At 37.4% G+C, this 22,959-nt stretch overlaps 1 protein-coding gene across 5 annotated transcripts in view; it reads left to right on the top strand.

Annotated features, from left to right (window-relative positions):
* The window catches only part of SMOC2 (SPARC related modular calcium binding 2), a 150,325-nt gene extending 132,124 nt beyond the window's left edge, over nt 1-18,201 (top strand). The window contains exons 10-13 of one of the 5 annotated variants that reach the window (XM_058836233.1): nt 10,251-10,353; nt 11,276-11,550; nt 13,951-13,991; nt 16,598-18,201. In XM_058836233.1, coding sequence (XP_058692216.1) covers nt 10,251-10,353; nt 11,276-11,550; nt 13,951-13,991; nt 16,598-16,621 — 443 coding nt within the window. In that variant the 3' untranslated portion in view covers nt 16,622-18,201. Of the gene's footprint in view, nt 1-10,250; nt 10,354-11,275; nt 11,551-13,947; nt 13,992-16,597 lie in introns of all 5 variants that reach the window. The other 4 variants (XM_058836232.1, XM_058836237.1, XM_058836234.1 and 1 more) reach the window with 4 other exon arrangements.
* Nucleotides 18,202-22,959: the final 4,758 nt, after the last annotated feature.

The raw sequence follows: 22,959 nt of genomic DNA, 5'->3' as shown, positions 1-22,959 counted from the left end.
AAAAAAAAAAAAAAAAAAAGCATTAAACTAATTTTGCACCAGAGTAAAATATAAACTACCCACCCCTGACTATTTCCACATGATGGAATTGTTGTTTCCTGGCCAGGCTGAGAGAGAGAGCTACTTCATGGTCACATACCAAGAGTGCCAGAAGCAATAGGAAGATATAAAACCCTTCTGTCCCTGCAAATGCAGCTAAAGATGCAGAGATTCAGCCCTGTTATCCACATGGCTTTGGCACAAGCAGAGAAAACAAAACCACCAGAAGCCAGTTGATGTGAATGCCAAAGCTATCTCAGTTAACCACAGTTTTACTTGGAGAAGAATGGGGGAGGAAGATTGATATTCTGTCAGTGCTGCTGGAGGTGTCCGTGTCAGAGCACAGGCTGTGAGTTTGCACGGAACTTCAAGCAGATTTTTTCTCCACTGGTTTCCATGTCTCTTCTCCCTTGATTTTCTACCTGGTTCTCTTCAATTTCCTTGCTTTTCTCTGCCTTTCATTGCCCTTAACATATACATGTCCTTTCCACAAAAATTTTTCTGGCTTAAGCTCTAGTGTTTGCAGTGGCACACATAATTGAAACTTGTAAAATCCTCTGTGAATGTGCTTATATCAGTTGATAAAAATGGAAGGGTTGTAACTGTTTGCCTTTTCCTTGCAATCCACACAAACATGGTGAATTTCTTGATTTAATCTGAGGCATTTTTAAAGGTTTAAGTGTTTGGGTTTGGGTTTTTTCTGCTCATGGCATTTTTTTGCCTCCTGATTTTAGCTAGCAGTAGAACACCAAGTGATTTTTGACAATCTAGCATGTGAACCCTTTTATAGCCATCTCCATAGGGCTTGTTTGCTTTAGTATGCAAAGATCGTAGACTGAAAGTCTGTATGTGTTGGAATTTGCAGTATTGAGTATCTGCTGGTATGGAGCATTGACTTCTAGTTTTGAATAGGAATTTTTACATCCATTCACTTGTAATAGAAGATGACCACTGTAGATTACTCAGCATTAGAGGATGCCTATTTATACCAAAGAATTATTCCCAGTAGAGTTAGAGTGGAAATGTGGGGTGTATGAATTATGGAGGCATTATTTTAGCTTCATTCACCAACAGGCAAGCGCTGTTGCAAAATACATGGCTGAAGGTCAGATTATTATGCATATGCAAGAAGGACTCAATTTTGCTGGGTCTCAGCATTTGGAATGCTGGTGCTGTACATTCAGATTGTATTTTCCCCTCTCCCCTGCAATACCCAGGGCACAAAGTTATAATTTGATGTCTTGTTTTCATCTCTCTCCATTCAGTCAGCAGCACAGAGTAAGACGCCTGAAATCCTCGCTCATGTGTTTCTGTCACTGTCTTACTGACAAATGAGATTCCATGGCTGGCTCTAGAAACTGTACACACACACATGCGCTGCTGTCACTGTCTGCACATGCTGAGTCCTTCAGCATCCCATGTCATGTCAGCCTGTGTATAAAATGGGGTCATGTTTGTTTGTAGACCATGCCTGATGTCCAGGGGGGGCAATAGGATATTTCTCTCTCTCTCTGTCTAATGTAGAGTCCCAAAGTCAGTAAGCCTGACTGGTTTTCTCTTTTCAATAACCTGTATTCTCAGCCCTTTTGGATATTGCCTGATAATACTAAGAGTAAGTTGACTCTGTGGAGCCTGGTTAGCATCACACCCCATGACATCTGCTAAGCTGACAGGGTGGGCTTCCACACAAATGCAAGGAAATTCAGGCCTTGGCAAGGCTGCAGGATATCCTTAGTTGGGTATCTGACTGAATGCTGGACACAGACAGGGGAAACAGAACACACTGTGCACAATGAAATTCACCTACAGTGTAGTGGTCCAGTGAGGAAAGTGTCCTCATAATCCTTAATGGAGTGATGTTATGGAATTGTATCTTCCTGCTATAAAGTGACCCAAGGCACTTTGTAATCACTTCGTAATCACCGCACACTGTAAACTGTCTTACATGAAGTCAGCTGCATTGCATCCTTCCTGGCAGACACTTTAGAACCATAATTACATTAATCTCCATCCTTAATTAGTTCCATTGTGCTTCTGTCATTGCAGGATCTCTGCTACCAAGTGGGATGTGTTCATTTCCTCAGTGCTTACTGTAAATTGCAAATTAAGGGTGGCATGCTTGACTCTCAGTTGCCTGCTTTTTGTGGGATTAAATCCAGTTCATCATTACTTGAGCATTTAGTTTATTACTGTTTTATGACGTACACAGTACTATATTTGACTTGAGGGAATCTATTCATTCCAAATAGAGGTTTATTTGTAAAGAAGGTTGGTTTGAGAACCTGCTGTAGCTACAGAGACCTCTGTCAACCCTGGAGAAGTGTTCTGGGTAATGTTGAATTAGGAATGGACCATCATCTTTAATTTAAATAAATAATGTCTAATTATTAAAGCCTGAGCCTATTCAGTGTGTCACAGTATGCCCATCTCCTTCAGCAGGAGCTAATGGCATTTCATTCTTGTGTAATTTCATGCCTTGTAAGAGTTTCATACTGAGGAATTTTAAGTTGTATTTATGGTTTTTGTATCAGTCATCTTACAGCTTTTTATCTAGCGAGGGGATGAGCCAGTCAGATTTGAAATTATATTTGCAGAGGAAATCTATCCTGTTTAATGGAAGGGTCGAAGAAGGTAACACAACTGCAGATCCCAAACTTAAAAACTGCATAAAGAGAAAGGGAGATTTTTGTGATGCCAGGTTTCTAAGGACTGTTTCATTCCATAGTGTTTAAGTAATGCTTTAGTGGTACTTGCTGACTCTTGTTTCACTTCAGTTACTTCCAGGATTTTCATTTTATAAACCTCTTTTAATCACTGCTGTAAAAATCCATTCTGAGTTACAATTCAGTATATAGTTAATGTTCCAAGAAATAACCATGCCTGCCTGCCATTAATTCTAGCCTCCCTATGTATTGGATATCCCATTTCTAAATCTGTCACTTGCCAGTTATGGAAGGGAGAGAGGGAGAAAAAAGTAATCAGATAAAACTGGTGAAAATTTGTCTCTTAATGCCAGTTCAGTACTCATAGGTATAAGCAAAATAGAGCAGGGGTAAAGACTGGTATTTTATATGACTGCTTGCAAAATTGCTAGATCTTTGGCCTCCTTTCTGCTCTTCCCTTCCCCATAGTTTTTTCCATCTCATCCTTTACCATCCAACAAAATGCTTTGGGCCCTGGTAGCACTGACTTAGTTTTGCATTTGGTGGTTCTGCCACTGCTTTTATTTCCAGATTCAAGAGACAAGAAGTCACTGCATCTGTGAAATGTGCCATTTGTATGCCACAGGTTGGCATTGTTCTGGACCATCTATATTTGTTCTTTTTTTAAAACAACACCCAAAACAACAAATGTACAGTGTTTCAAACATGTATTTGAAAAGATCCATCATGTACAAAAAGGTATCTTTATGGAGCACTAACCTTCCATCTCCATCCATCCTGTGTTACGATTGTATAAGAATCACACGAGGGCATGAAGGACTCTGAGAAAATTGCTCTGATAGGAATGTGTGCTGCTGGCCCAACAGCTCTGAACTTCCTTCTTCTGATTTAATGACCATTGCTTCTTAGGGTCTGAATAAAGACCATTTTTGTGGCTTTAGATGAGAGTGGATGCTTTAAGGATTTTCAGCTTATATGTCCAGTGGCAAAAGTCTCAGTAAGAGATAGCCAGAAAAGTTAACATCAGTTTGTAGAAAATACTGTTTTTCAGGAAGGCTTCCAAGGAGCAGGCTGCTTAGATTAATTAAGTAATGTAAAAAACATCCCCACTTAGGTCCCCATAGTTCAATTTTTCCATCAAGAGACCAGAATTATGCACCTTATTTCTGAGGTCACTTCCATAATTGCAACAACATACATTCTTTAAAATAGCTTTTCCTTTTTAATGGATATTTAAATGGAGGCAATTCAATATGTTTTCTTTCATACCCTTCTCCTGAGAGGAAACATAACAACATGATGAAAATACAAGTGAATGGGAAGTAATAAATGTCTACTAAAAATAACTGCATTTTTACTCTTTAAGCAGTTTTGGTTGCTAATTGCTAAGACTCTCAGAGTGATACTGGAGAGATTCAGATGCCTGTCACACTATATAAAACTGGATTCCAAAATATTTCAGTTTAATAAGCTATTACTTACTGCACTATTTTTAAAAGTGTTACTGCAGTCAGACGTACTAGCTGTTTATCTCAGGTCCAGGTAGTCATTAAATATGGTATATAAATCAGAAGAATAACTTTTTGAAAATCAGATCTAGTTGCTTTTCTCTTTTACACATTTTTGGGCCCCCTTCTAATTTTTAAACTCCTCTCTCTGTGTCCTAATCAGTGGGATGGTTGACTTCTGTCACTGTGCCAACTCTAGAGTGAAATGCACTGTGTTTCTTCCCCTGGAGCTGGACCCACATGGCTGCACTGCAGGTCATGCTCTGCCTGAGGTGATGAGACTCTAATGGCTACAGGTTTGCACGGGCACAGACTGCAAACCTAAGTGCTCAGAATGTCAGATCCTTCTCAGCATGCTGAGGTATCTTTGGCCCCCAAAAGTAAAGTAGATATTCTGCAGGCACTGACTGCCAAATAGAAACTTCAGTTTTCTTGTATCCAGTCAAGAAGCAAAGAGGCACGACTCCTTCTGATCTGAACTTTTAGACCTTTTCCCCATTTGCGGTCAAAACTAGAAAGTTAAAGGTCTACAAGAGAATGGTTAAAAATGGCAAATAAAATCCAAAGGCTTTCTCAAATTCAGTGTTGATTTTTTGCTGGATGGCTTCTGAAACAATTACGGTGTTTCAACCGGTTCATCACTCCCTGTTGTCACAGTGACATCTCAGAGCTGTTAGCAGCAGGAAATTCACTTCTCAAAAGCCTTTCACACTTTAATGGAGGGAAAAACAAAGCAAAAAGTGGTAATCAGAAGTTAGCCATTTCACATTGTCTGTTTTATGCTTTGATGTTCTGATATGATTTTCTTTTTCTTGTTTAGTAATAATAGCACAGGAACTGAAATAAATGTAATGGACTGTTTTTCCTATCAACAAATGCCCTAATCTTTGTCATTCAGTTGCCTGCAAAAGCTGCTTATAGGATCTTGTGTTTCTGCTATGAGTATTATCCCTTCTTTCTTCCACATTTACCAAAGAATAGGAGAGTAGTTTGAGCCTAAATCCATTTATAAAACAGATACATATAGAATTAATCACAAGCTGTTTAACACCACCTATGAATACAAAGTCTTCTGTCTGGGCTTCCTCGGTTAATAGGGAAGAAGCGAAACATTTGAAGGGAGATTCTCTTCTATTCTAAAGGAAGAAAAACCCTCAGGTAGCTGGGATGAATGCCTTCTGAATGGGTTCCTTTATACTGAGCTTAAATAACTATTATGGGTGAGACACCTCATTTCAGCAGGCTCAAGTTCAACAAATCCTCCTCAATGAACTTTGGTATGATATGAATGCCTAGGGTTGAAAGGTAGGGCCTTGGGAGAACATCCTATGTTAACTCTCTATGTCCCTTAAAACTAGAACAGAAAGATAAATTTAAAATAGTAACAAAAATAAAATTACATACTTGTTAAGAACTGAAATCTGCTTCCTGCACTTGTCAAGAAATAATACCTCTTTCCTGTAAGACATGGAGATCTGGGGCTACAAATCAATGGATCAGTAACCCCTCTACAGCTAATATCCATTGTATTCTATTTACTTATTTTTGAAATTTGGGTAAGGACATATGAAAGAGAATTTATCTCTGAGCTTAATTTAATTATTTTAAATTGTATGAATGTTTAAGATAAAAAAAAAAAGTAAAAATTCTAAATAAAGTGTAATACCTGAGGGATGTTGACAAGGGGAAGTAAAAATGTCCTCAAGCCTTCTAGGAAACAAAATAAGTAAATAGTTTGCGAGAAGTTACCAGAAGCAAAGCTGAAATGAGGCATAGAATCATGGAATCAGAGTATTCTTAAGACTGGAAAAGACCTCTAAAGGCATCAAGTCCATCTGTTAAATAAAACTATAAAGACACTGACTCTATCAGTGAGACATGATTTGAGACCATGATTTTTTAGCAATCAGCAGAGTAACAAATTTTACTTCCCAGGCCCATATTTTGAAGGATTTTTTTTTATTATTATTATTTTTTAATTTTTATTTTCTTTTTTGAAAGTGGGTCAGGAAGAGCTCAGGAAGTCCTCCAAAATATGAGGAGGCCCCTCAGAATGTCTAGACAAACACAAACTTGTAGTTCACATGGATCAACAGAAATAAACTCATGGCTGTACATATACGTGTGTATAGAATAAATGTCCAAGAAAAATGTTTTTGTTGTATTGTCTGTTCTCCCAGGATAACCAGTAGCACTGAAAAATTTTGTTAAATTCTTTTCTTCTGTATAACACTTTTTCAGTGAAAAAACACTTTTTCAGTGAAATCAAAGATACAAATGAAGCACAAATGGTTCTGATCATTCTGTTTTTTGGCAGATCAAAAACCTGCTCACAATCTTTAGAGGTATTTCAGTTGTCATTGTATTTGAATGCACTGCTAAGCTTTATGTTTATATTAGCAAACAGGAAATAAAAAGAAACTTTATGTTTGCTAATTGGAAGTTGTCATGCCTTTAATAACTTGAGTGACTGACTCAAAACAGTTTTCTCTCTTGCAGGAAGATTAATGTAAAATTTCTTTTAAGGTGTTTAATCTTATCTATTGGATTTCCATTTTTACAGAAATTAACAAAATGGTCTTTTAGCCATGACTTCAGATATGTTGTAAAAGATAATCTTCCAAGACTGACAGTAGGAGATTATTATCAACCAAGCAGGGAGCTCCAAGGCATCAGGGTGCATATTTTAGAATGTTTATGGGAAACCGCCCCACAGATTTAACTTCCAAAATCCATTTTCAGTGCTAAAAGTAGTTATATGTATATAGAGATGTGTATATATGAAAGATCTAATGCATAATGATGATTCTCTGATTTCCTTTATATTATAGCTGAAATGAGGTGTTTGTGTATTCCTGTCATTTGTTGTATGTATTTGTTGGTCTAAGGTTTACTCTGGGCAACCCTATCCCTAAAGCAAACACTTCAGTCTACATTCTGAACCTGTATGTAAACTCCGTGTGGCTTCAGCTTCCACCCTTTAACAACAAATTACTATTTATGTTAGCTGTCAAATCCACATAGGACAGGCAGCTGCAGAAGAAGAAACTGAAACCTATAAACCATAGCAAGAAGCACAAGGCTCTCATAAGAGACTAGTCTTTCTCTTTCTGTATTTAGCTCAATAAGAGTGAATTATTCATTACAATCAAGCTAAAGCTCCTCCAGTCTTGCCAGTTTATCCACAAGTTTGTTGAAAATTAAAGTTCAGCATGAAGTCTCCAGAGAATTATTCCGAGTTAGTAACACCTGCAAAGAACAGAGATTTCACTGTAAGGTAAATTGCTGTGATTGCCCACACGTCAACAAAACTTATAATTGGAAGAACCTGAATATTTTCTCTGTATTTAACTGATGAGGATTTTGTGGGGTGTCATTTTACATTAAGAAGTAGAGTTATAATTTAGAATGTTTCACAACCACCAATTGTGTTTGTTTTAAGAGCAGTTTTTCTTTTCTATGAGATTTCTATTGCTGTCAGCTGCTATTGCAACTTTATGAAATACACATTTAGAACCCTTTCTTATTCTTAGGGAAAATTGTCAGAGACAGGCTGTAAATTGTGGAATTTTCTTCCAGTGATTTCTTGTGAATTTAGAAGTTGATACTTTCCCCTGCTTAGCTGTATCTCATACATGGCAAGCTAAGTGGGGATTTTGATCTCTATAACTGTAACACATGTACACCCAGCAGCTCCCTGGACAACAGTGGAAACTACCTAAAGCAGATTTTTGTTTCTTCCAGATGTTCCAGAAATACACTCATAAATAATATGAAAAATTCAGGTGGAGTTCCTAAATCAAATTGGATATTCACATTATTAACTATCCAAAAAAAGGACAGAGAAAGGAAAAAAGTCAAACTGCCTTTGCTCCATGTTGTGCTTCATTGTATCGTGCTGAGGTCTTATTTTCTGCATTTTCCACAAGTCCTATATCAATTCACAGCTTATGTTTGGAGCAGAATTTAGGCTTCTAGCTGATGTTGGTAATTACAGCTCCAATACGAAATGAATAACGTTCCTAACATTCAAGACAGGCCTAAATGGAGATCCTCAGACAGACTTTTCATGCATCCTTTTGAAGGGAACCAGCTTTGGCCACAGTGCTGTCCTTGCTTGCAGGAGGTAGCACTGAGCTCAGTAGGTTGCTCAGGGACTACTCAGTTTCTTGATTCATACATGTTGGCATGCTGGCCCAGCTGGATGTGCCTGCTGCATGGGAACTACCTGGCCTCTGCCTGCTCATCTCTGGACAAATGTGCTTTTGTAGCTTGCAAAGTTATGTGATCTCATTTAAATCACAATGCAGAGTTTACTTTCATGGCTGGAATGCCTGAACCTAATTTGACAGCAAAATCTTGGCACTAGAGAATATGCACTGAATGGAACCTGTTGGCACAGTTTTCTGTCCATCCCTTATTAATATCTTGCTGCCCTTCTAGCTTTTGTTCCTTACAGGGAAAATTGAAGTGCTTGCCTCACTGAAGTCAAACTTATAGTCATAGTTGCTGGATTGTTTGGTTTTGGTTTTTGGGGGGGTTTCTTAATTTCTTTTTTCTCTTTTTTTCTAGCTGTGACAGGGAAAAACCCACAATTGATTAGACTGAGGAGAAGGGGACATATCTAACAGAGTGACAACTGCTTTCATATGTGTACTTGTAGTGCAGTGAAACTTGCCTCAGTGAATTCCTTTTATATACATTTTACAGTTACTGGAATAAAATATCCCTGGTGCCAAAGGCAAGGAACTCATAACTACATGAATGTGTTAGACAGCAATATCTAGTGGGTACTCCTGCTGTACATAATAGCTGAGCTATTCTTACTGCAACACAACTAAGGGCTAATATAACACAGGTTTATTTCCTTGGCTCAACATGGGATGTATTAAAAAATAATTTTCTGGGCAAGATGAAGCTTTTCGGGCTCATCTAGTCCTACTGCCTGCTCCAGAGGTTGCTGAGAAATGTAATAAAATACCAAATCCCTACTGACTGACTAATCTTCCTTTTCCACAACACTTCAAAGTATTTCCCTTTTTCACTTTAAAACAGAACTATAGTAAGTGGCTTCCAGCACAGAATTGTCTGTGAAAGTCCTGCTGTGGGCTCTAGCTTCAAGCTTGTAATCTCCATGTCACTGATTATGTATCATCTTATACTTTAACTCAGCCATTTAGAGGGTTAGAGGAAGACCTGGTGTTTGGCTCCATGGAAGAGGAGAGGAAGCAGGTGCATTGTATAAGCAAACCTCCATGTGTCAACATCCATGTGCTTATCAGAGGAGTTTATCTGCTCCAGCTGTGCCGCCTGAAGAGGGGATCTTTTAGTATATATATTTATCTGACATATTATGTGTCTGAAACATGCTGTCAGTTTCTTTCAGAGAAGAACCTCGTAGCGTAGAGAATGTGATTATGAGGAGGATCACCATAGGATCTCACAGTATGAACCAAAGTACCAGCTAACAGCAGCTGATAGGGCTAGGTGCCATGTAGTGCTAGTTAACTCCTGTCCAAAAGGAAAGGGAAGGACACAAGGAGCTGACTATCATTTCACAGAAAGGAAAACCAATGCACTGAAAGCAAGTGTGTCAAGAAAGCCAATGGAAAATAAGAGGAGTAAAACTGGAAATCTGAAATAAGTATTGTTAACTTCTAGTCCATGTTTCTGTCCTGTGTCATGTACAAACTTTCATTGCTTCAAAGCTGTTATTTTCATAATGTGACACCCATGTTAAAGACACCTGAAAGAAGGAGAAATAATGGCAAAAAATTAAATAAAGGGACTCAAGATATGCAAAACAGATTCACACTTGCTTCAGTGCAAAGGGTTGTTCATTTATTCCTGCTCTGTTACAGATATGTACCTGAATGTAAATACTTGTCTTTGAATTATGTTATGAAAATGTCCACAATTTATGGAAATTTGTGTACAGGGAGTAATATCTATCTCAAAGTTTAAACTATTGTTGGAATATAAATGTTGTAAAAACAATTAACAAGAAAAGAAAAAAAAAATAAAAAATCTGATTTTCTAGGTTGTCCTGGGGCCAAGAAGAATGAGTTCCTGACAAGTGTTTTGGATGCACTGTCCACAGATATGGTGCACGCAGTCTCTGATCCATCACTGTCTTCTAGCCGGTGGGTTTCAGATCCTTTTTGTTTGTCTTTAAAATGATTCTGACTGGGGTGAACAGATTGTTGAGGGCTTGGAGGAGCCCTCATAAAGGCTGAATTTCCAAGAGCCTATCTAGGACAGTTCACTTCAAAGTTACCACTGTGGACTATGTTCACCAAGCAGAGATACACTTGACAGATGAATTCTCAGCAGCACAGCCCAGGGTTTATCTGTAGCTGCTGGTGCAACTGTGTGTCAGTCTTTGTTCTCCTGTCTAGGCTTTATTTCTTAAATGTGTGCTACCTTCCTGATTCATATTCTTCCTGGTTGCTTGCAAAACAAACCAATGCTATCAGCAGTCACAGGCAGTGTTAAAAATGTGTAAGTGCCGTCAAATGCTGTCAAATGCTTGGGGCATCTGCAGGTCAGGTACTTATCTGAGGAGATAGCATTTATTTTCATAGCTTATCCTGTAATTCAATATATGTAGGTGTTGTAGCTCTAAGAGAATCCATCATGGGTTGTAATTGGAGCTTCTGTATTTGGTGATGCTGATTGTTGATCAACTTCAGTTGGTTACTTTACACATTTAATGCATCTGCTGACTATGAAGCAGTTTTTTCTCTTTTATTTCTCTTTCCACTTTGCTCTGTTTGAGGAAATTTAAGGGGAAAGCGCTGTTTGCTGAGTATTGCTAAGCTCAACAGGGTTTCAGAGAGTACAGTAAAAGCAGATTCTAGTCCTTAGTGTAAAATTTAGGATATTGTTGGCCAAAGTGAAAAAAAAAGAGAGCTTCACTACAAAGAAGTTAGTGTCCAAAAGCAGGAAGTTTTACAATAGTGATGGTGATCTGATGGTGATGTAACTATTCTGAAATAAAGGTATTAAGATATTAAATATCAAAATTAAGAATTAAGACTAAATTCTATTTTTTTCTTGTTCCAGTGTTTCTGAGCCTGATCCAAATCATACTCTGGAAGAGAGAGTTGTCCATTGGTATTTCAAGCAGCTAGATAAAAATTCCAGTGGCGATATTGGCAAGAAGGAAATCAAGCCATTTAAGAGATTCCTGAGAAAGAAATCAAAGCCTAAAAAATGTGTGAAGAAGTTTGTGGAATACTGTGATGTGAACAATGATAAGTCCTTGTCGGTTCAGGAATTAATGGGCTGCTTGGGAGTAACAAAAGAAGAAGGTAAAGCAGAAACAAAGAAACGCCATAGTAAGAACCTTTTCTCTCTGTCATTTTCACTAAATTCTTCAAAGCTTATGGAGTCTGATATTTATATGTGCCAGAGCTACACAAAATAAAAGAATACACCTGTCTGCAGCTAATGCAGCTGTTGCTTAGTGCAGATGGCAAGAAAGTTGCTTCTGGATCACTTTGCTCTGACAGAATCAAAAACTTCCCGTTGATTTTGACCATTAAATGTATTATGGTAGGAAACCTAAGAAGATTTAATAACAGTCATCAAAAAGACAGTTTAGTGTTATTAGAGAACTGTGTTCTGAGTGAACAGCAAAAGAACACCTGTTCTTCTTAGATTCCTGGAAGGAAGCACATGGTTGAGCTTTCTAATGAATTCTCATTTCTCAAATGTGGTTTAGAGATGAAGAGAGGAATGTGGTGATCTGCCAAACAGGTGGAATAATGGCTAATACACAGCCACCTTACTTTGCTGCCAAACTGGTAGGAAGGGGAACAACTAATTACAGAGCATAATAGTCCCTGCAGAATTCAATCACACTTTTTCAATTCCTGTAAATGGGAATAAAAAATTTTTAAAAAAGTAGTTCTAAACAGCAGCAGTAGATCCCCATACTTTAAGTTGTGGAAGAATGAATATAGGTAAATTGTTTTGTCTGCTACCTTAAAATGAAGCGAGGACAGTGGAACAATGATCTCATTGGTCGTATTCAAGTCTGGAAAAGGAGTACTGCAGAAAGACAGAAGAGGTCTGCATTTTACTAATGAAGTACATTGTCTATGGATCACAGTGACAGATCTTCAAAACAAGTATTCAACAAAATCAAGTATTGATCAGATCCAGGATTATTTTCCTGTGGCTTTTTTTCTGGACCTCATAATGATACCTTCCAAATTTCACTTAGATGATTAAGGTCAAAAAATGTATTTGAAGGTGGATGACTGTTGTTATCTTTATGCTATGAATGCGGAAAGAGAAACACTTCTGTCCTGCTGCAGTAGGCATTCTTAGGACTTTTTGTGGATGAAATTTGGGTCCAAAATCACTACACAGGAGGTAAAGGAAAGCCATATCAAGACTGAAAGCAAACTCCAGGTTTTTTGTCTTCATATTCCAGTGGAAAAAGCCCCAAAGATTAGGATAAACTGCCTTTTTTGGAAGTGAAAATTGGAAGAGGCATGAAATCATGTGATGGACACACACACAGATTTGGCTGAAGTAAAAATTGTGTCCACCATAGCTGAAGTTTTGTAACAGATCTTCTCCAAAAAATCTATTCAATAATGAGAACATTCAACTTTGTAGGGGAAAAAAAAATCTCAGATGTTTGGCATTGAGAAACTAATGGTATCCAGATGGAAAAAAGTTCTTAACCAAATCATCAGGTTGCTTTACTAGAAGTACATAGCTTTAAGGGCAGGGCACTAAAAATTACTTTTGTTTGAATACCATTATTCTATTTTGATGATTAACATTTCCTTTCTGATACTCCTTTCACTTGCACAAAGGAAAGCAATTACCACTTCACTGCAGTTAGAGTTACATTTCTAGGACAAGAAAGTCTCATTACATGAGACTTGTCACCTGAGGTGTGAGAGCTGAGCTAGGAAGTGGCTCTGTATCATTTTGTGTGAGTGCCAGGTATCTTGTGTGAGAATAATTAGAAGCACTATAAAAGCCAGAGATTTGTAAAGCATGTTTTCTGAAGGGAGTACTAGCTGTAGCATTTTTCAAGGTCCAGTTTTGTTACCCTTAGTTCCAGTTCAGCTTGTTTGACTCACAGACTGACATGGAAAACCAAGAGAGCAAGTTCCTCCTGAGTCTCACAAGTTTGCTTAGGAAGATTAATGGGTTAGAAAAGTTATTTAGCTTTTTAAGGTTTCTTTTCCCCTGTTTTGATGACCGTCTTTGACTTTGAGACTAAGAAATTTTAAAAAAAACAGTGAAAATCTTGTCATTTTACAGATTAAATGTGAACAATGTCTGTGGCTTGTAAAACTGTTTCTGTCTTTGATAGATCTTTGATCTTTAATCAAAGTGAATGCTTTCCATGCTCATCTGCTTGTCTATGCTTCTTTACTGCCAGGGATAATAGACTATATTTACTACTAAAGATTTAGTAATTTGAAATCCTCAACCTTGACTAGATGCAATTTCCTAAGCAAATTTGATGTGTTAACTGGCAAGAGACGCTGTTGTTCAACTTTCATTTAACTCCTTCAAATAAGCAATACCTGTAGTGAGGAAAGAAAAAAGTAGATGTGTCAGTGAAAGATCTAAAATATTTTATCTCATTTATTGAAACCTGTGACCTTTCCCTGCTCTAAAAAAGATCTTTTCATAATGAGGGCTTCACTTCTTGAAGATAACTTGCAAACCATATTTACAATGTTTTCTTTCCCTTCCTTTAGCAGTCCCTAGAACCAACACTGAGAGCACTTCATCCAGCAGGCAGGTGAGTACTGAGGAGAGCAAGATCTCAATTTCTGCCTCTTCTGGCTGAATTTCTTGGGGTTTTAGCAGTCATCATTGCAGTTTCAAATTGCTTTAATCTGCTATTCTTCAGAGTTCCCAGAAAAATGTAGAGCAACATGCCAATTAGCAAATTTTTACTTAAGTTCTATATATGGAAAGCTAAACCAGACAATTACAGGTGCAGAGTAGATGTCCATAATTTACAATTAGGCTTGCATGTGGAAGTTCCTAGGAAAGTGTAAGTTGGCATATAGGACATATATGATAATTTGATGAGTGTAATTGAGCTCTTGTGAGTCTTCTACGTTCCTGAATGGCAGCATTCCCACTTTGAAATGTGCACTGCTTCATCTTCATTTAACTTTTACTTTAGCTGAATTCTGTCAATTTTCTTTTGTGTCACAGTATAGACACAAACTGACATTTATTGAAATGGGCAAAGCCATGCATTTCCCATGCCTTGTGAAAATCTATACGTTTCACAAACCCCACTGCATTATTATATGATGGCTTTAAACAGCTTTTAAAATCTTAGTGCAATGAAAAGAGCTGTCATTTTCAAATGTCTTTTCTGGCTGAGCAAAATGATGCTGAAGAACTAGGATTTGCATCAGTCTGCTAATCTATGTTTAAACTAAAATTGAAGAATGAATGGAGAAAATAAAATGTCAAGTACCCTGACAACATAATCCATGATTATTTTTTTTTTTAACAATTTTCTGCAAAGACTTGATCTTGTTTTTCAAAATAGCACCAGTGTGTGTCATCCATGGAAGTTTAGCTACTCAAGCCATTTGTGCAAAAGACACAAAAGCAGAGTTTTTTAAATGAAGGAAAGGTAAATTTTGAAAAGGAGGGACTCAAGTGAAAGGCCAGGAAAGCAGGTTGAAAAAGTGGGGTATAATTTTTATAGCCATTTATTCTAAAGAACATTTTTCTGGGCAATATTATCATACCTTCCTAGTGCTTTTACATGGTCTTGAAGGAGGGCTTGTGAGTCCAGTAGTTTAAATGGTCTAGCAAAGAAAAGTCATCTTCACACTATTCGTACCTCAGTGTTGTATTAGTTAGAGGACTTAAATTATTAACGCCCGCAAAAGCGCCAGTAAATGATGAACTGGTTTAAAAATTATTCATGTATCTATATTAAAAGAACAGCTCAGGTAATGCTGCACCTATGAAAATAGGAATTTGGCTAAAAATACCCCAAAACCTTAGTTGTGGTAAATGTCTTCCCATCTATCATAAAGCTAGATTAATTTGTTACAGCCCCAGGTGAATCTTCCCACAAGGCAAGAGAAATCTTCCTCTCAAAGTTGCTCGTCGATTTATTCCCTTTTTTTAATCTCTGCTTTGTTTGATGTTAGGTTTGTACTTCCTAAGGCAAGCTCAACATTGGTTGTGGTTTTTACCAGAGACCTCCTACATACCTTTGATGGAATATAAAATATTCTCACAGCTACAATAATGTGATAAGTTTGTTTGTTTAAACAAGTGTTTGTGGTCTTAATTTTTCAGGTTTTCCCCACAAATCACTTACGCTTTAAACAAGACAGCCTGAAAACAATTACCCTGTCAGGACTCCAGAGCATTCAGAGGGGTTATTTTAATTATATAATGGCAATCACTGGCACACGTGCATTACACTTGAAGCATGACAAGCCCCCTCCCCTTTCTTGTAATCTGATACTGACTTGTGGACTTGGTAATAAAAGTGTCCTTAGAACATCTATGTTTTTCAATTTTGTCTAATAATTTTGCTGAATCAGCATCAATTATTTTAAGAGCTGTTGCTGACAAGTGATAGCCTTCAATTAAGGCTGGCTAAGAAAACCATCTGTTGGCAGTTTCCTACTTGAACAGTACATGGCTGCAAATGCAGAAGGTGGTTTTCATCATGGAAATTCTCACTCAGAAGGAAGCTACTGGAAAGAGTAGAAGCTGTTCAAAGGAAACCACCCATCTAAGAAGGCCTGATCAAATTTGCACCACTCAGGAGACACACACACTCAAAAGCTCTCTACTCATTCATGAGGACTGAGGCGTACCTGTGGTTGCTCTAAAAGAGGTCAGATAGGGGATGGCTCCAACAGGACTTGGGTAGTGGCCGGGTTATTTGCCTTGCTCAGCCCCACCCTGCCCAACAAACGCACACATAGGTACCCACATGCTGTCAGTGAGACCTAGGGGGGCTTTTGCAGCCTAGCAAAAGGTTTGTAAGGAAAGCACAGATTGTTGGTGATACTTGGGCCAGCAGCCTGTTCCTTATACATCACATGCCATAGGAGGCATATTGAACCAGGGCTTGCCCAGGCAGTTGCTAAAACTGTGTCTCGTAGGTATGGATTTAGAGGGGACATAGGTAAGTAGTCAAGATATGGCTCATACCCTTGCTCATAGACCTCATGAAGGAGTACAGAGCAGGAATTCTTTTATTCCCTATATATATTTATGCAGAACTCTCTTCTGATAGTGGCATATGTGCACTGCTGAAAAATAGAGGTAGAATTTTATACTGGACTAATTGAAAAATTAATTATAATTGCATTGTCATTAATAATGCAAATTTTCTCAACTTTCTTTCAGCAAGTTTCGAAGAAGCAAGGGTGAACACCTTACTAATCCAAGGCAGATCTCTTTGACATGTGGGAGATTTCCTCACCAAAAGGCAATAAAAACAACTGTAGTATTTGCACTTTGTACTTAAAAATGTAAATTCACTTTGTAGAAATGAAATATTTAAACAGACTTTTTTTTTTTTTGTCAGTCTGTGAAAAAGTAATGGCTAGTTTTGAAAAATTATCACATACAATGTATGTGTATTCTTTTGTCTGAAATATGTAAAACATGTTGGAGATGTAAAAGTTTGCATTTAAACCCTTTTTAAAAAAAATAACTTTTCGGCAAACAGTAGCATAGAAACCTTATTCTATGTATTTTTGATTTCAATTGTATACCTAAGTTTTCTTAATACTGTCATTTAAGTAGAGTTATGCTGAAAAATCTACTGTATTCTCAATTTTGTCCAAGCAGTGTTGAATATTTCAGGTTTGCAGGACTGAGAGAATTGTGTAAATTGCTGTTTACTTGGTTTTGCAGTTTTTTACTGAACAGATTTTTCATTGGTGGCAATATTTTATTTCATTTTGTTTTTATTGTAATTATTAGTCTTTCCAAAGATCATACAATGAGAATACAACCACTAATGGATTCACAAAACAGTTATTCTACTTGGGATGCTTATAGAACAATGTATCCTTTTTTTTCAATTTTTGAAGTGCCTCTTTTTATAACTTTTGGTAGGATTTTTCTCCTGTTTGCTTTCACTTGGGTTATTAACACAGCAAACCAAAAAGGAGTAAGGTGGACTGTAGTGTCACTCCAATCTGGTTCAGCCTGAGCCTAAAAGCAAGCATTTTTCCATGGTCAGTGAAAAGCAGGAGCAGAGTATGGGTCAGAATTTGTAAATCTTACTGTCATGACAGGGAAGGGTAAGCCTTTTCCCCCCTTTTTACACCTGGCTACTCTTACCAACCCTTTGGCTTGCCTGGGGGCCCACGAGAGGAGGGGCTACTCACATTGCCCCTGCCTGAAACCTTTTCTTTGCTGACTGAAGAAACTTCTTGAAAGCTTTCATACTTTCTCCATCATTTCTTCCCCCCAATGTTTTTTATTTTCATATGTGCGTCTGAGGGGAATAAGAACTTCCGGATGTGAATCTAAAGCAGGGGACCCAAATGAAAAAATGTTCTGCTCTTGAACAACTGTGAGTTACAAGCAGCTGGGTTGATCGATGCAGTGGCAGAAGGACTACTGGCATCCAAGAGCTGACATGAGAAGGCAGGAATGTAGCAGCAAGCAGTGATTTCATTATGGTTTGTTTAAATAATGTGTAGGTTCTGACATGTGACCAGCTACTCATAATGGCACCCTGCTTGAGCTTGTACCTGGAAAAGCTTTTTTTTTGTGAATCAAAAGGTGTGATTTCAATTGCAATATATTCTGAAGTGATAGGAAACACTGTATGCAATGGAATTGTATCCCAGAAATTGTGTACTCTAAGCTCTGGCAACAGGAGAAACCAAGGCAACTGTGTGTTATCTTGTATTTTTGTTTTAAAAAGTATTTGTTATTCTTTTATAATATTAAACTTTGAAATTTATCTTCTTTATAGATTAAAGATTGATATGTTATCAAACTACGCTGTTGACTTCTTTTAACACACAGAGAGACATGTTTGGAAATAGATACACATAGTGGTGACTTCACCACTGCATTGAGTTTACAAGAAACCTCATGACCTCACATTGTGTCCATCCTCTTCCCTTGCCTTTATTGAATTCTCTTTTAAGATCATCATGTCTTAGTCATACCATTGCTGCTTCAAATTCTCTATATAGCTCCAACCTGGTCTCTTGCTTCTTCTCAGCAAAGTGCAATGTAGCATAGGGAGAGATGGCACCTTTTCCCCTCCATGTGAGTATGAGCTGCAGGACAGCTTTCAGCCTGGCTGGAAACAATGAGAAGAGGGAAGCAAACCCTCAGAACTCACAATGCCTGGCTAGGTGGTCACAGTATGGTTAATAGCAGCATTTTGTAAGAAGCATTTAATTCCATAACTATGCCCTTTGGAGACAATAAAAACGTAGCCTACCAAATATTTTGCCATGTCCATGGTTTGGAAATGCACCCCATTTAAACTGAGAGGTTGTGTGGGGAGGCAGATTTGGACTAGAAATGTGATTATTTGAGTAGCCTTAAACATTATTGAAGTGAAAGTAAATGCTAAAGGTGTTTTAGGTTGCCGAAGACTGCTACCACATAGAGTCATTTAAAAACTCTACAGTAACTGAAACATGAGGTGTTTCCTCTTTGTATACATTTTGTGTCATCACTTTTATGATGTCTGTCAATTACCAGCAATTACACCACTTGAATATAAGTAGTACTGACTTCTCATAATGTCAGGTAGAGTCCAGATCCCTAATGGAATCATACTTGAAAGCTTGCTAAATTCACCTTGGCATCCTGTATCTCCCATATGTCCACAGGATATTTAAACTGAGGTAAATGCTCTGTTTGTAACTAGGAACAGCCTTGACACCAAAAAGGAATCCATGTGAACAGGCCCTTAGGCTCACACTAGTGTTTATTATTTACACAGTAATTAATTCTAGTTTTTATCCTACTCCATGTGCAACAATTTAATTTAAATTTTAATCCTGTTACTGCTAACCAAACTTATATTCTGCTTCTCATTAACCAATATGCATTCTAGTTCCATCTACTGCTGAACATACTTGTTTAGAACTTTTATAGGGTTGTAAATAGAAGACTAGAAAGTTTGAAAAATGTGTATGGTTTCAGTGACTTGTCCAGCCTGTTGCAATGTCCATTAGTCAACAGGCCACACAGTGAGAAATGCTCCATATTTTGTCAACCCTTTGGAAAGCTTTCTCATTTTGTTCCTGTCCCTACATTTAGGCCAACTTCATAGTTTAATTTTTACCAAAACCACTTAATTGTCAGTCTTCTCCCAGTCTAACAAATTAGCAGCTTTCAGGTGCTAATTTTGTAGAATTGGGACCTTCATGAGTGCTCCAAATGACAATTCTTCTTGCTAATGTCATTTCAGATATTGAAAGACTGAAACAGAGAAACTTTAACAATAATCACTGCATATAAATAAAGGAATACACTGTACTTTTTTATTTAGACCACACTTTTGCCCTTCATAAGTACCATAGGCCAGTGGAGAAAGCAGGCATTCCTGGAAATCTGGAAGGGAAATAAAAATACCAATTGATTCCTTAAAGATATTTAAGTGTTTCCAAGACTTAATAGATGTAATTAATATTTTTATTTTACGATAGTAATAAAAGATGAATTAATGGAGGTTAAAAAAATCTTTGCTGGCAAAGATAATATAGTTGTCCCTTTTAAATATTTACACTGATGTATTATATAGCTAAGTTATAGAAACTAATGTTTCTAAGTAAGAGTCTTTAGTGCTGAAAGTGAAAAGTTTATTGCTTTTATTTCCTTTGGGATGGCAAATAGTTGCAATTTTGGAGTAATTACTTTCACATTGAATAGGAACCAACTAAGTTTATTGATGTCTGAAACATTAGAATGACTGTAGTGAGTTATTGATACAAACTGTACTCTTTGTCCAATTTAATTTTTTCAGTTCAAGTTTTATAAGTGAAAACATGCCCTTTGTTTAAAAAGCATCAATAATACATGTTATTTTTTTCTTTAAACAAAAGCTCATGTGGAAAGCATTGAGAACAACACATTTCCCTAGAACATCCAATGAGGAGGATAACAGGGAGAGAAATCTATTTTTATCTAAGTTAATGATAGAAATATACGCAGTATTTTGCCTCTACTACATCCACCTTCCCTTTTTGGTCATACACTTTGTCCTCTGACTCATGTCACGGGTGGTACACAAAGCTTTTTTGGAAGGCAAGATAATGAATTGGGAGTCCATTCTGCACATATAAACTATCTTTTACATGAAATAGAGTCATCTGAGTCATCCTTTCCCTAGATACTCTATTTAATTAATATCAACTCAATGCATGGGATTTCTTGCTTCATATCAGATACAGAATCCTTCTTTGCACTGGCATGGGATCTGTTCTTGGCTAAATGGGCACTTTATGGAGCAAATTACTTATAAAAGATCAGCACAGTCTATGGGATTGTAAGTGGACAGCTGCAATTTTTTATTAAGCCACTAATAACAGTTAATAAAGATTTATAATGCCCACTCAGTATGTGAAGTGAATCCATGAAATAGCCTGTATTTGTTCTAAGTAGTCAGTCACAAAAAAAAAAAGAAAGAAAAAAATAGTTAATGAAGCTTCCAGTGAGAAATATTGTTTCACTAAACCATAATTGACTGATTTCATGTGATTGAAGTTTACTATAAAATGTCACTTTTAAAAGTATTTTTTGGTTTAGTGGTTATTTTTATGTTGGAACTTCTTTAGTAACAGGCATGAAATGTCAACATGGAAAAGTGACATTTGGACACTTATTTTTTACAAAAATGGATATTGTGAAAGGTACCAGCATTCTTGCTCTTCCACCAACTTTAAAAATCAAAAAATCACATTTGTTTGAAAGAAGTCAGGTTTCCAGGTTTCAGTTTTTCATGCTTCATCTGAGTTTTTTGAGTGCCTTGCTATCCCTGTGTGGGGCAAATTAAAATGAGACTGGGGCTTGATCAATGGTTGGATTTAGCACTGAATGCTGAAAAGCAAAGAAAACTGCAGTATGGGTAAGGGTATTTATACTAGTTTGTATCTATGCAAAACAGTTGAAGCAGTGTGAATTATATGCAGAAATATAAGGGGCACTGTTCAAGCTTGCAAAACAAGCCTGCCATGGGACTCATTGCAAACATACTCAAAACCTAAAATATTCTAGCATATCTCTACTTTTACCAGTCATTTCACTCACAGGCTGGCATTAACCAAAACCCACTTTGACCACTACCCGAGGAGTGCCTATAGCTCTGTTGGTTTGGAGTTTCCCAATCAGTCTTCCTGAATCCACAGCTTGGGTACGTTCTTCTGAGACCCCCCAGGCTGCAATACCAGTGGGACAAAGACCCAGAACAAAGAACACAAGAATAAGCACGATGACAGATATTGCAATGTACAGGATATTACTCCATAGCTCAGAGTTTTTTACCCTGGTGGGCTGTGATCAACAGAAAACTCCTGCCCTGTGTCATCATGACAATCTCTAACTTCCTGCTTCTTAATCTATCAAATCCATGCTTAGAGTGAGAGAACATCAGGCTTCAACTGAGTGGGAGTCAGTGTGAGTCACAGCTACAGGACATTTGAGAAATACTATGACTCCTCAGTAGATGCATGTGCACAGTTAACTCCCACCAGTTAATTCCCCTTTCTGCTTAGCACCATATGATGGAGCAGTGTCTGCACACATCAGTTCTTCAGTGCTCTGCAGAAAGGAGCTGTACTTCTCAGCACAGTTCTTTGTACTGAATGCTCAGCATCAGGGAAGGAAGGTTTTTCTGTAACTTGCTGTTATCCCAGGAACACAAATTGTATCACTGTTTTACAGAGGTTTCAAGAAATATTTTGCAATGCAAAATACACAAAGAAAGAGGTGCTGGCTGAAGTGATAGGAAAAAAAAAAAAAGAACATGCAGTTTAAAAAAGGCTAATAAAAAAAAAAAGAAGCAAAAATTTATCAGAAGAAAGAGAAGAGAAAAATCAAAATAGGATCACGGAGACACCCTGAGCAACTGAGGGAGGTGGCCAGAATGGTGCTAAAGCCACATGTGGAAGGAAGAGCAAAGAGACAGAACAGGTAAGGAAGGAGAGGGAGCAGGTAGAAATGCAAGGAGAGCTTAAAAGGGGATGAATGGAAGCAAAGCAAGGGTAGAAATGATAAAGATAGAAAGAAATATAACAGCTAATTAGGCTCTCAGGAGGAGAATAAGTCTGAGAGGCTGAGGGGAGAATAAGAAGAGAAGGGACACAGGTGAAAAGGAGACTGAAAATTTCATTTTTCTGGGCATAGCATCTCTCTCACACAGCATCACTTTTTGACTAGCACAATAGGTTTATCCTGCCTTTGGATGTTTCCCTATCCATGCATAAGGTCTGAATTTGGTCCTTGGTATCCCAGTCACTCCAGTGCTTTGTTCCAAAAGATACTTGTTTTCATGGCCAGTCCAAAGGCTTTCTTTATATCCAGGAAGTCAGCAACATTTAATGAAAACGTGAAAGAAGAAACCAGCATACTTCTAAACTAAGAGCAGACTTGAACAGGATGAGGAAATCAGAACCACAACAAAGATAAATTTCCTTTTGTATTTCTTATTCAGTAAAGATGCAAGCAAAATTTAATTAGCTGTGTTTTTTTAGTTTTTTCTTTAATTCATTTCACCAACAAATCCT

This window comes from Poecile atricapillus, chromosome 3 (genome assembly GCF_030490865.1).
Source record: "Poecile atricapillus isolate bPoeAtr1 chromosome 3, bPoeAtr1.hap1, whole genome shotgun sequence".
NCBI lineage: Eukaryota > Metazoa > Chordata > Aves > Passeriformes > Paridae > Poecile > Poecile atricapillus.
Note: the sequence above shows the minus strand (reverse complement) of the source record. Positions and strands in the feature narration are given on the sequence as shown.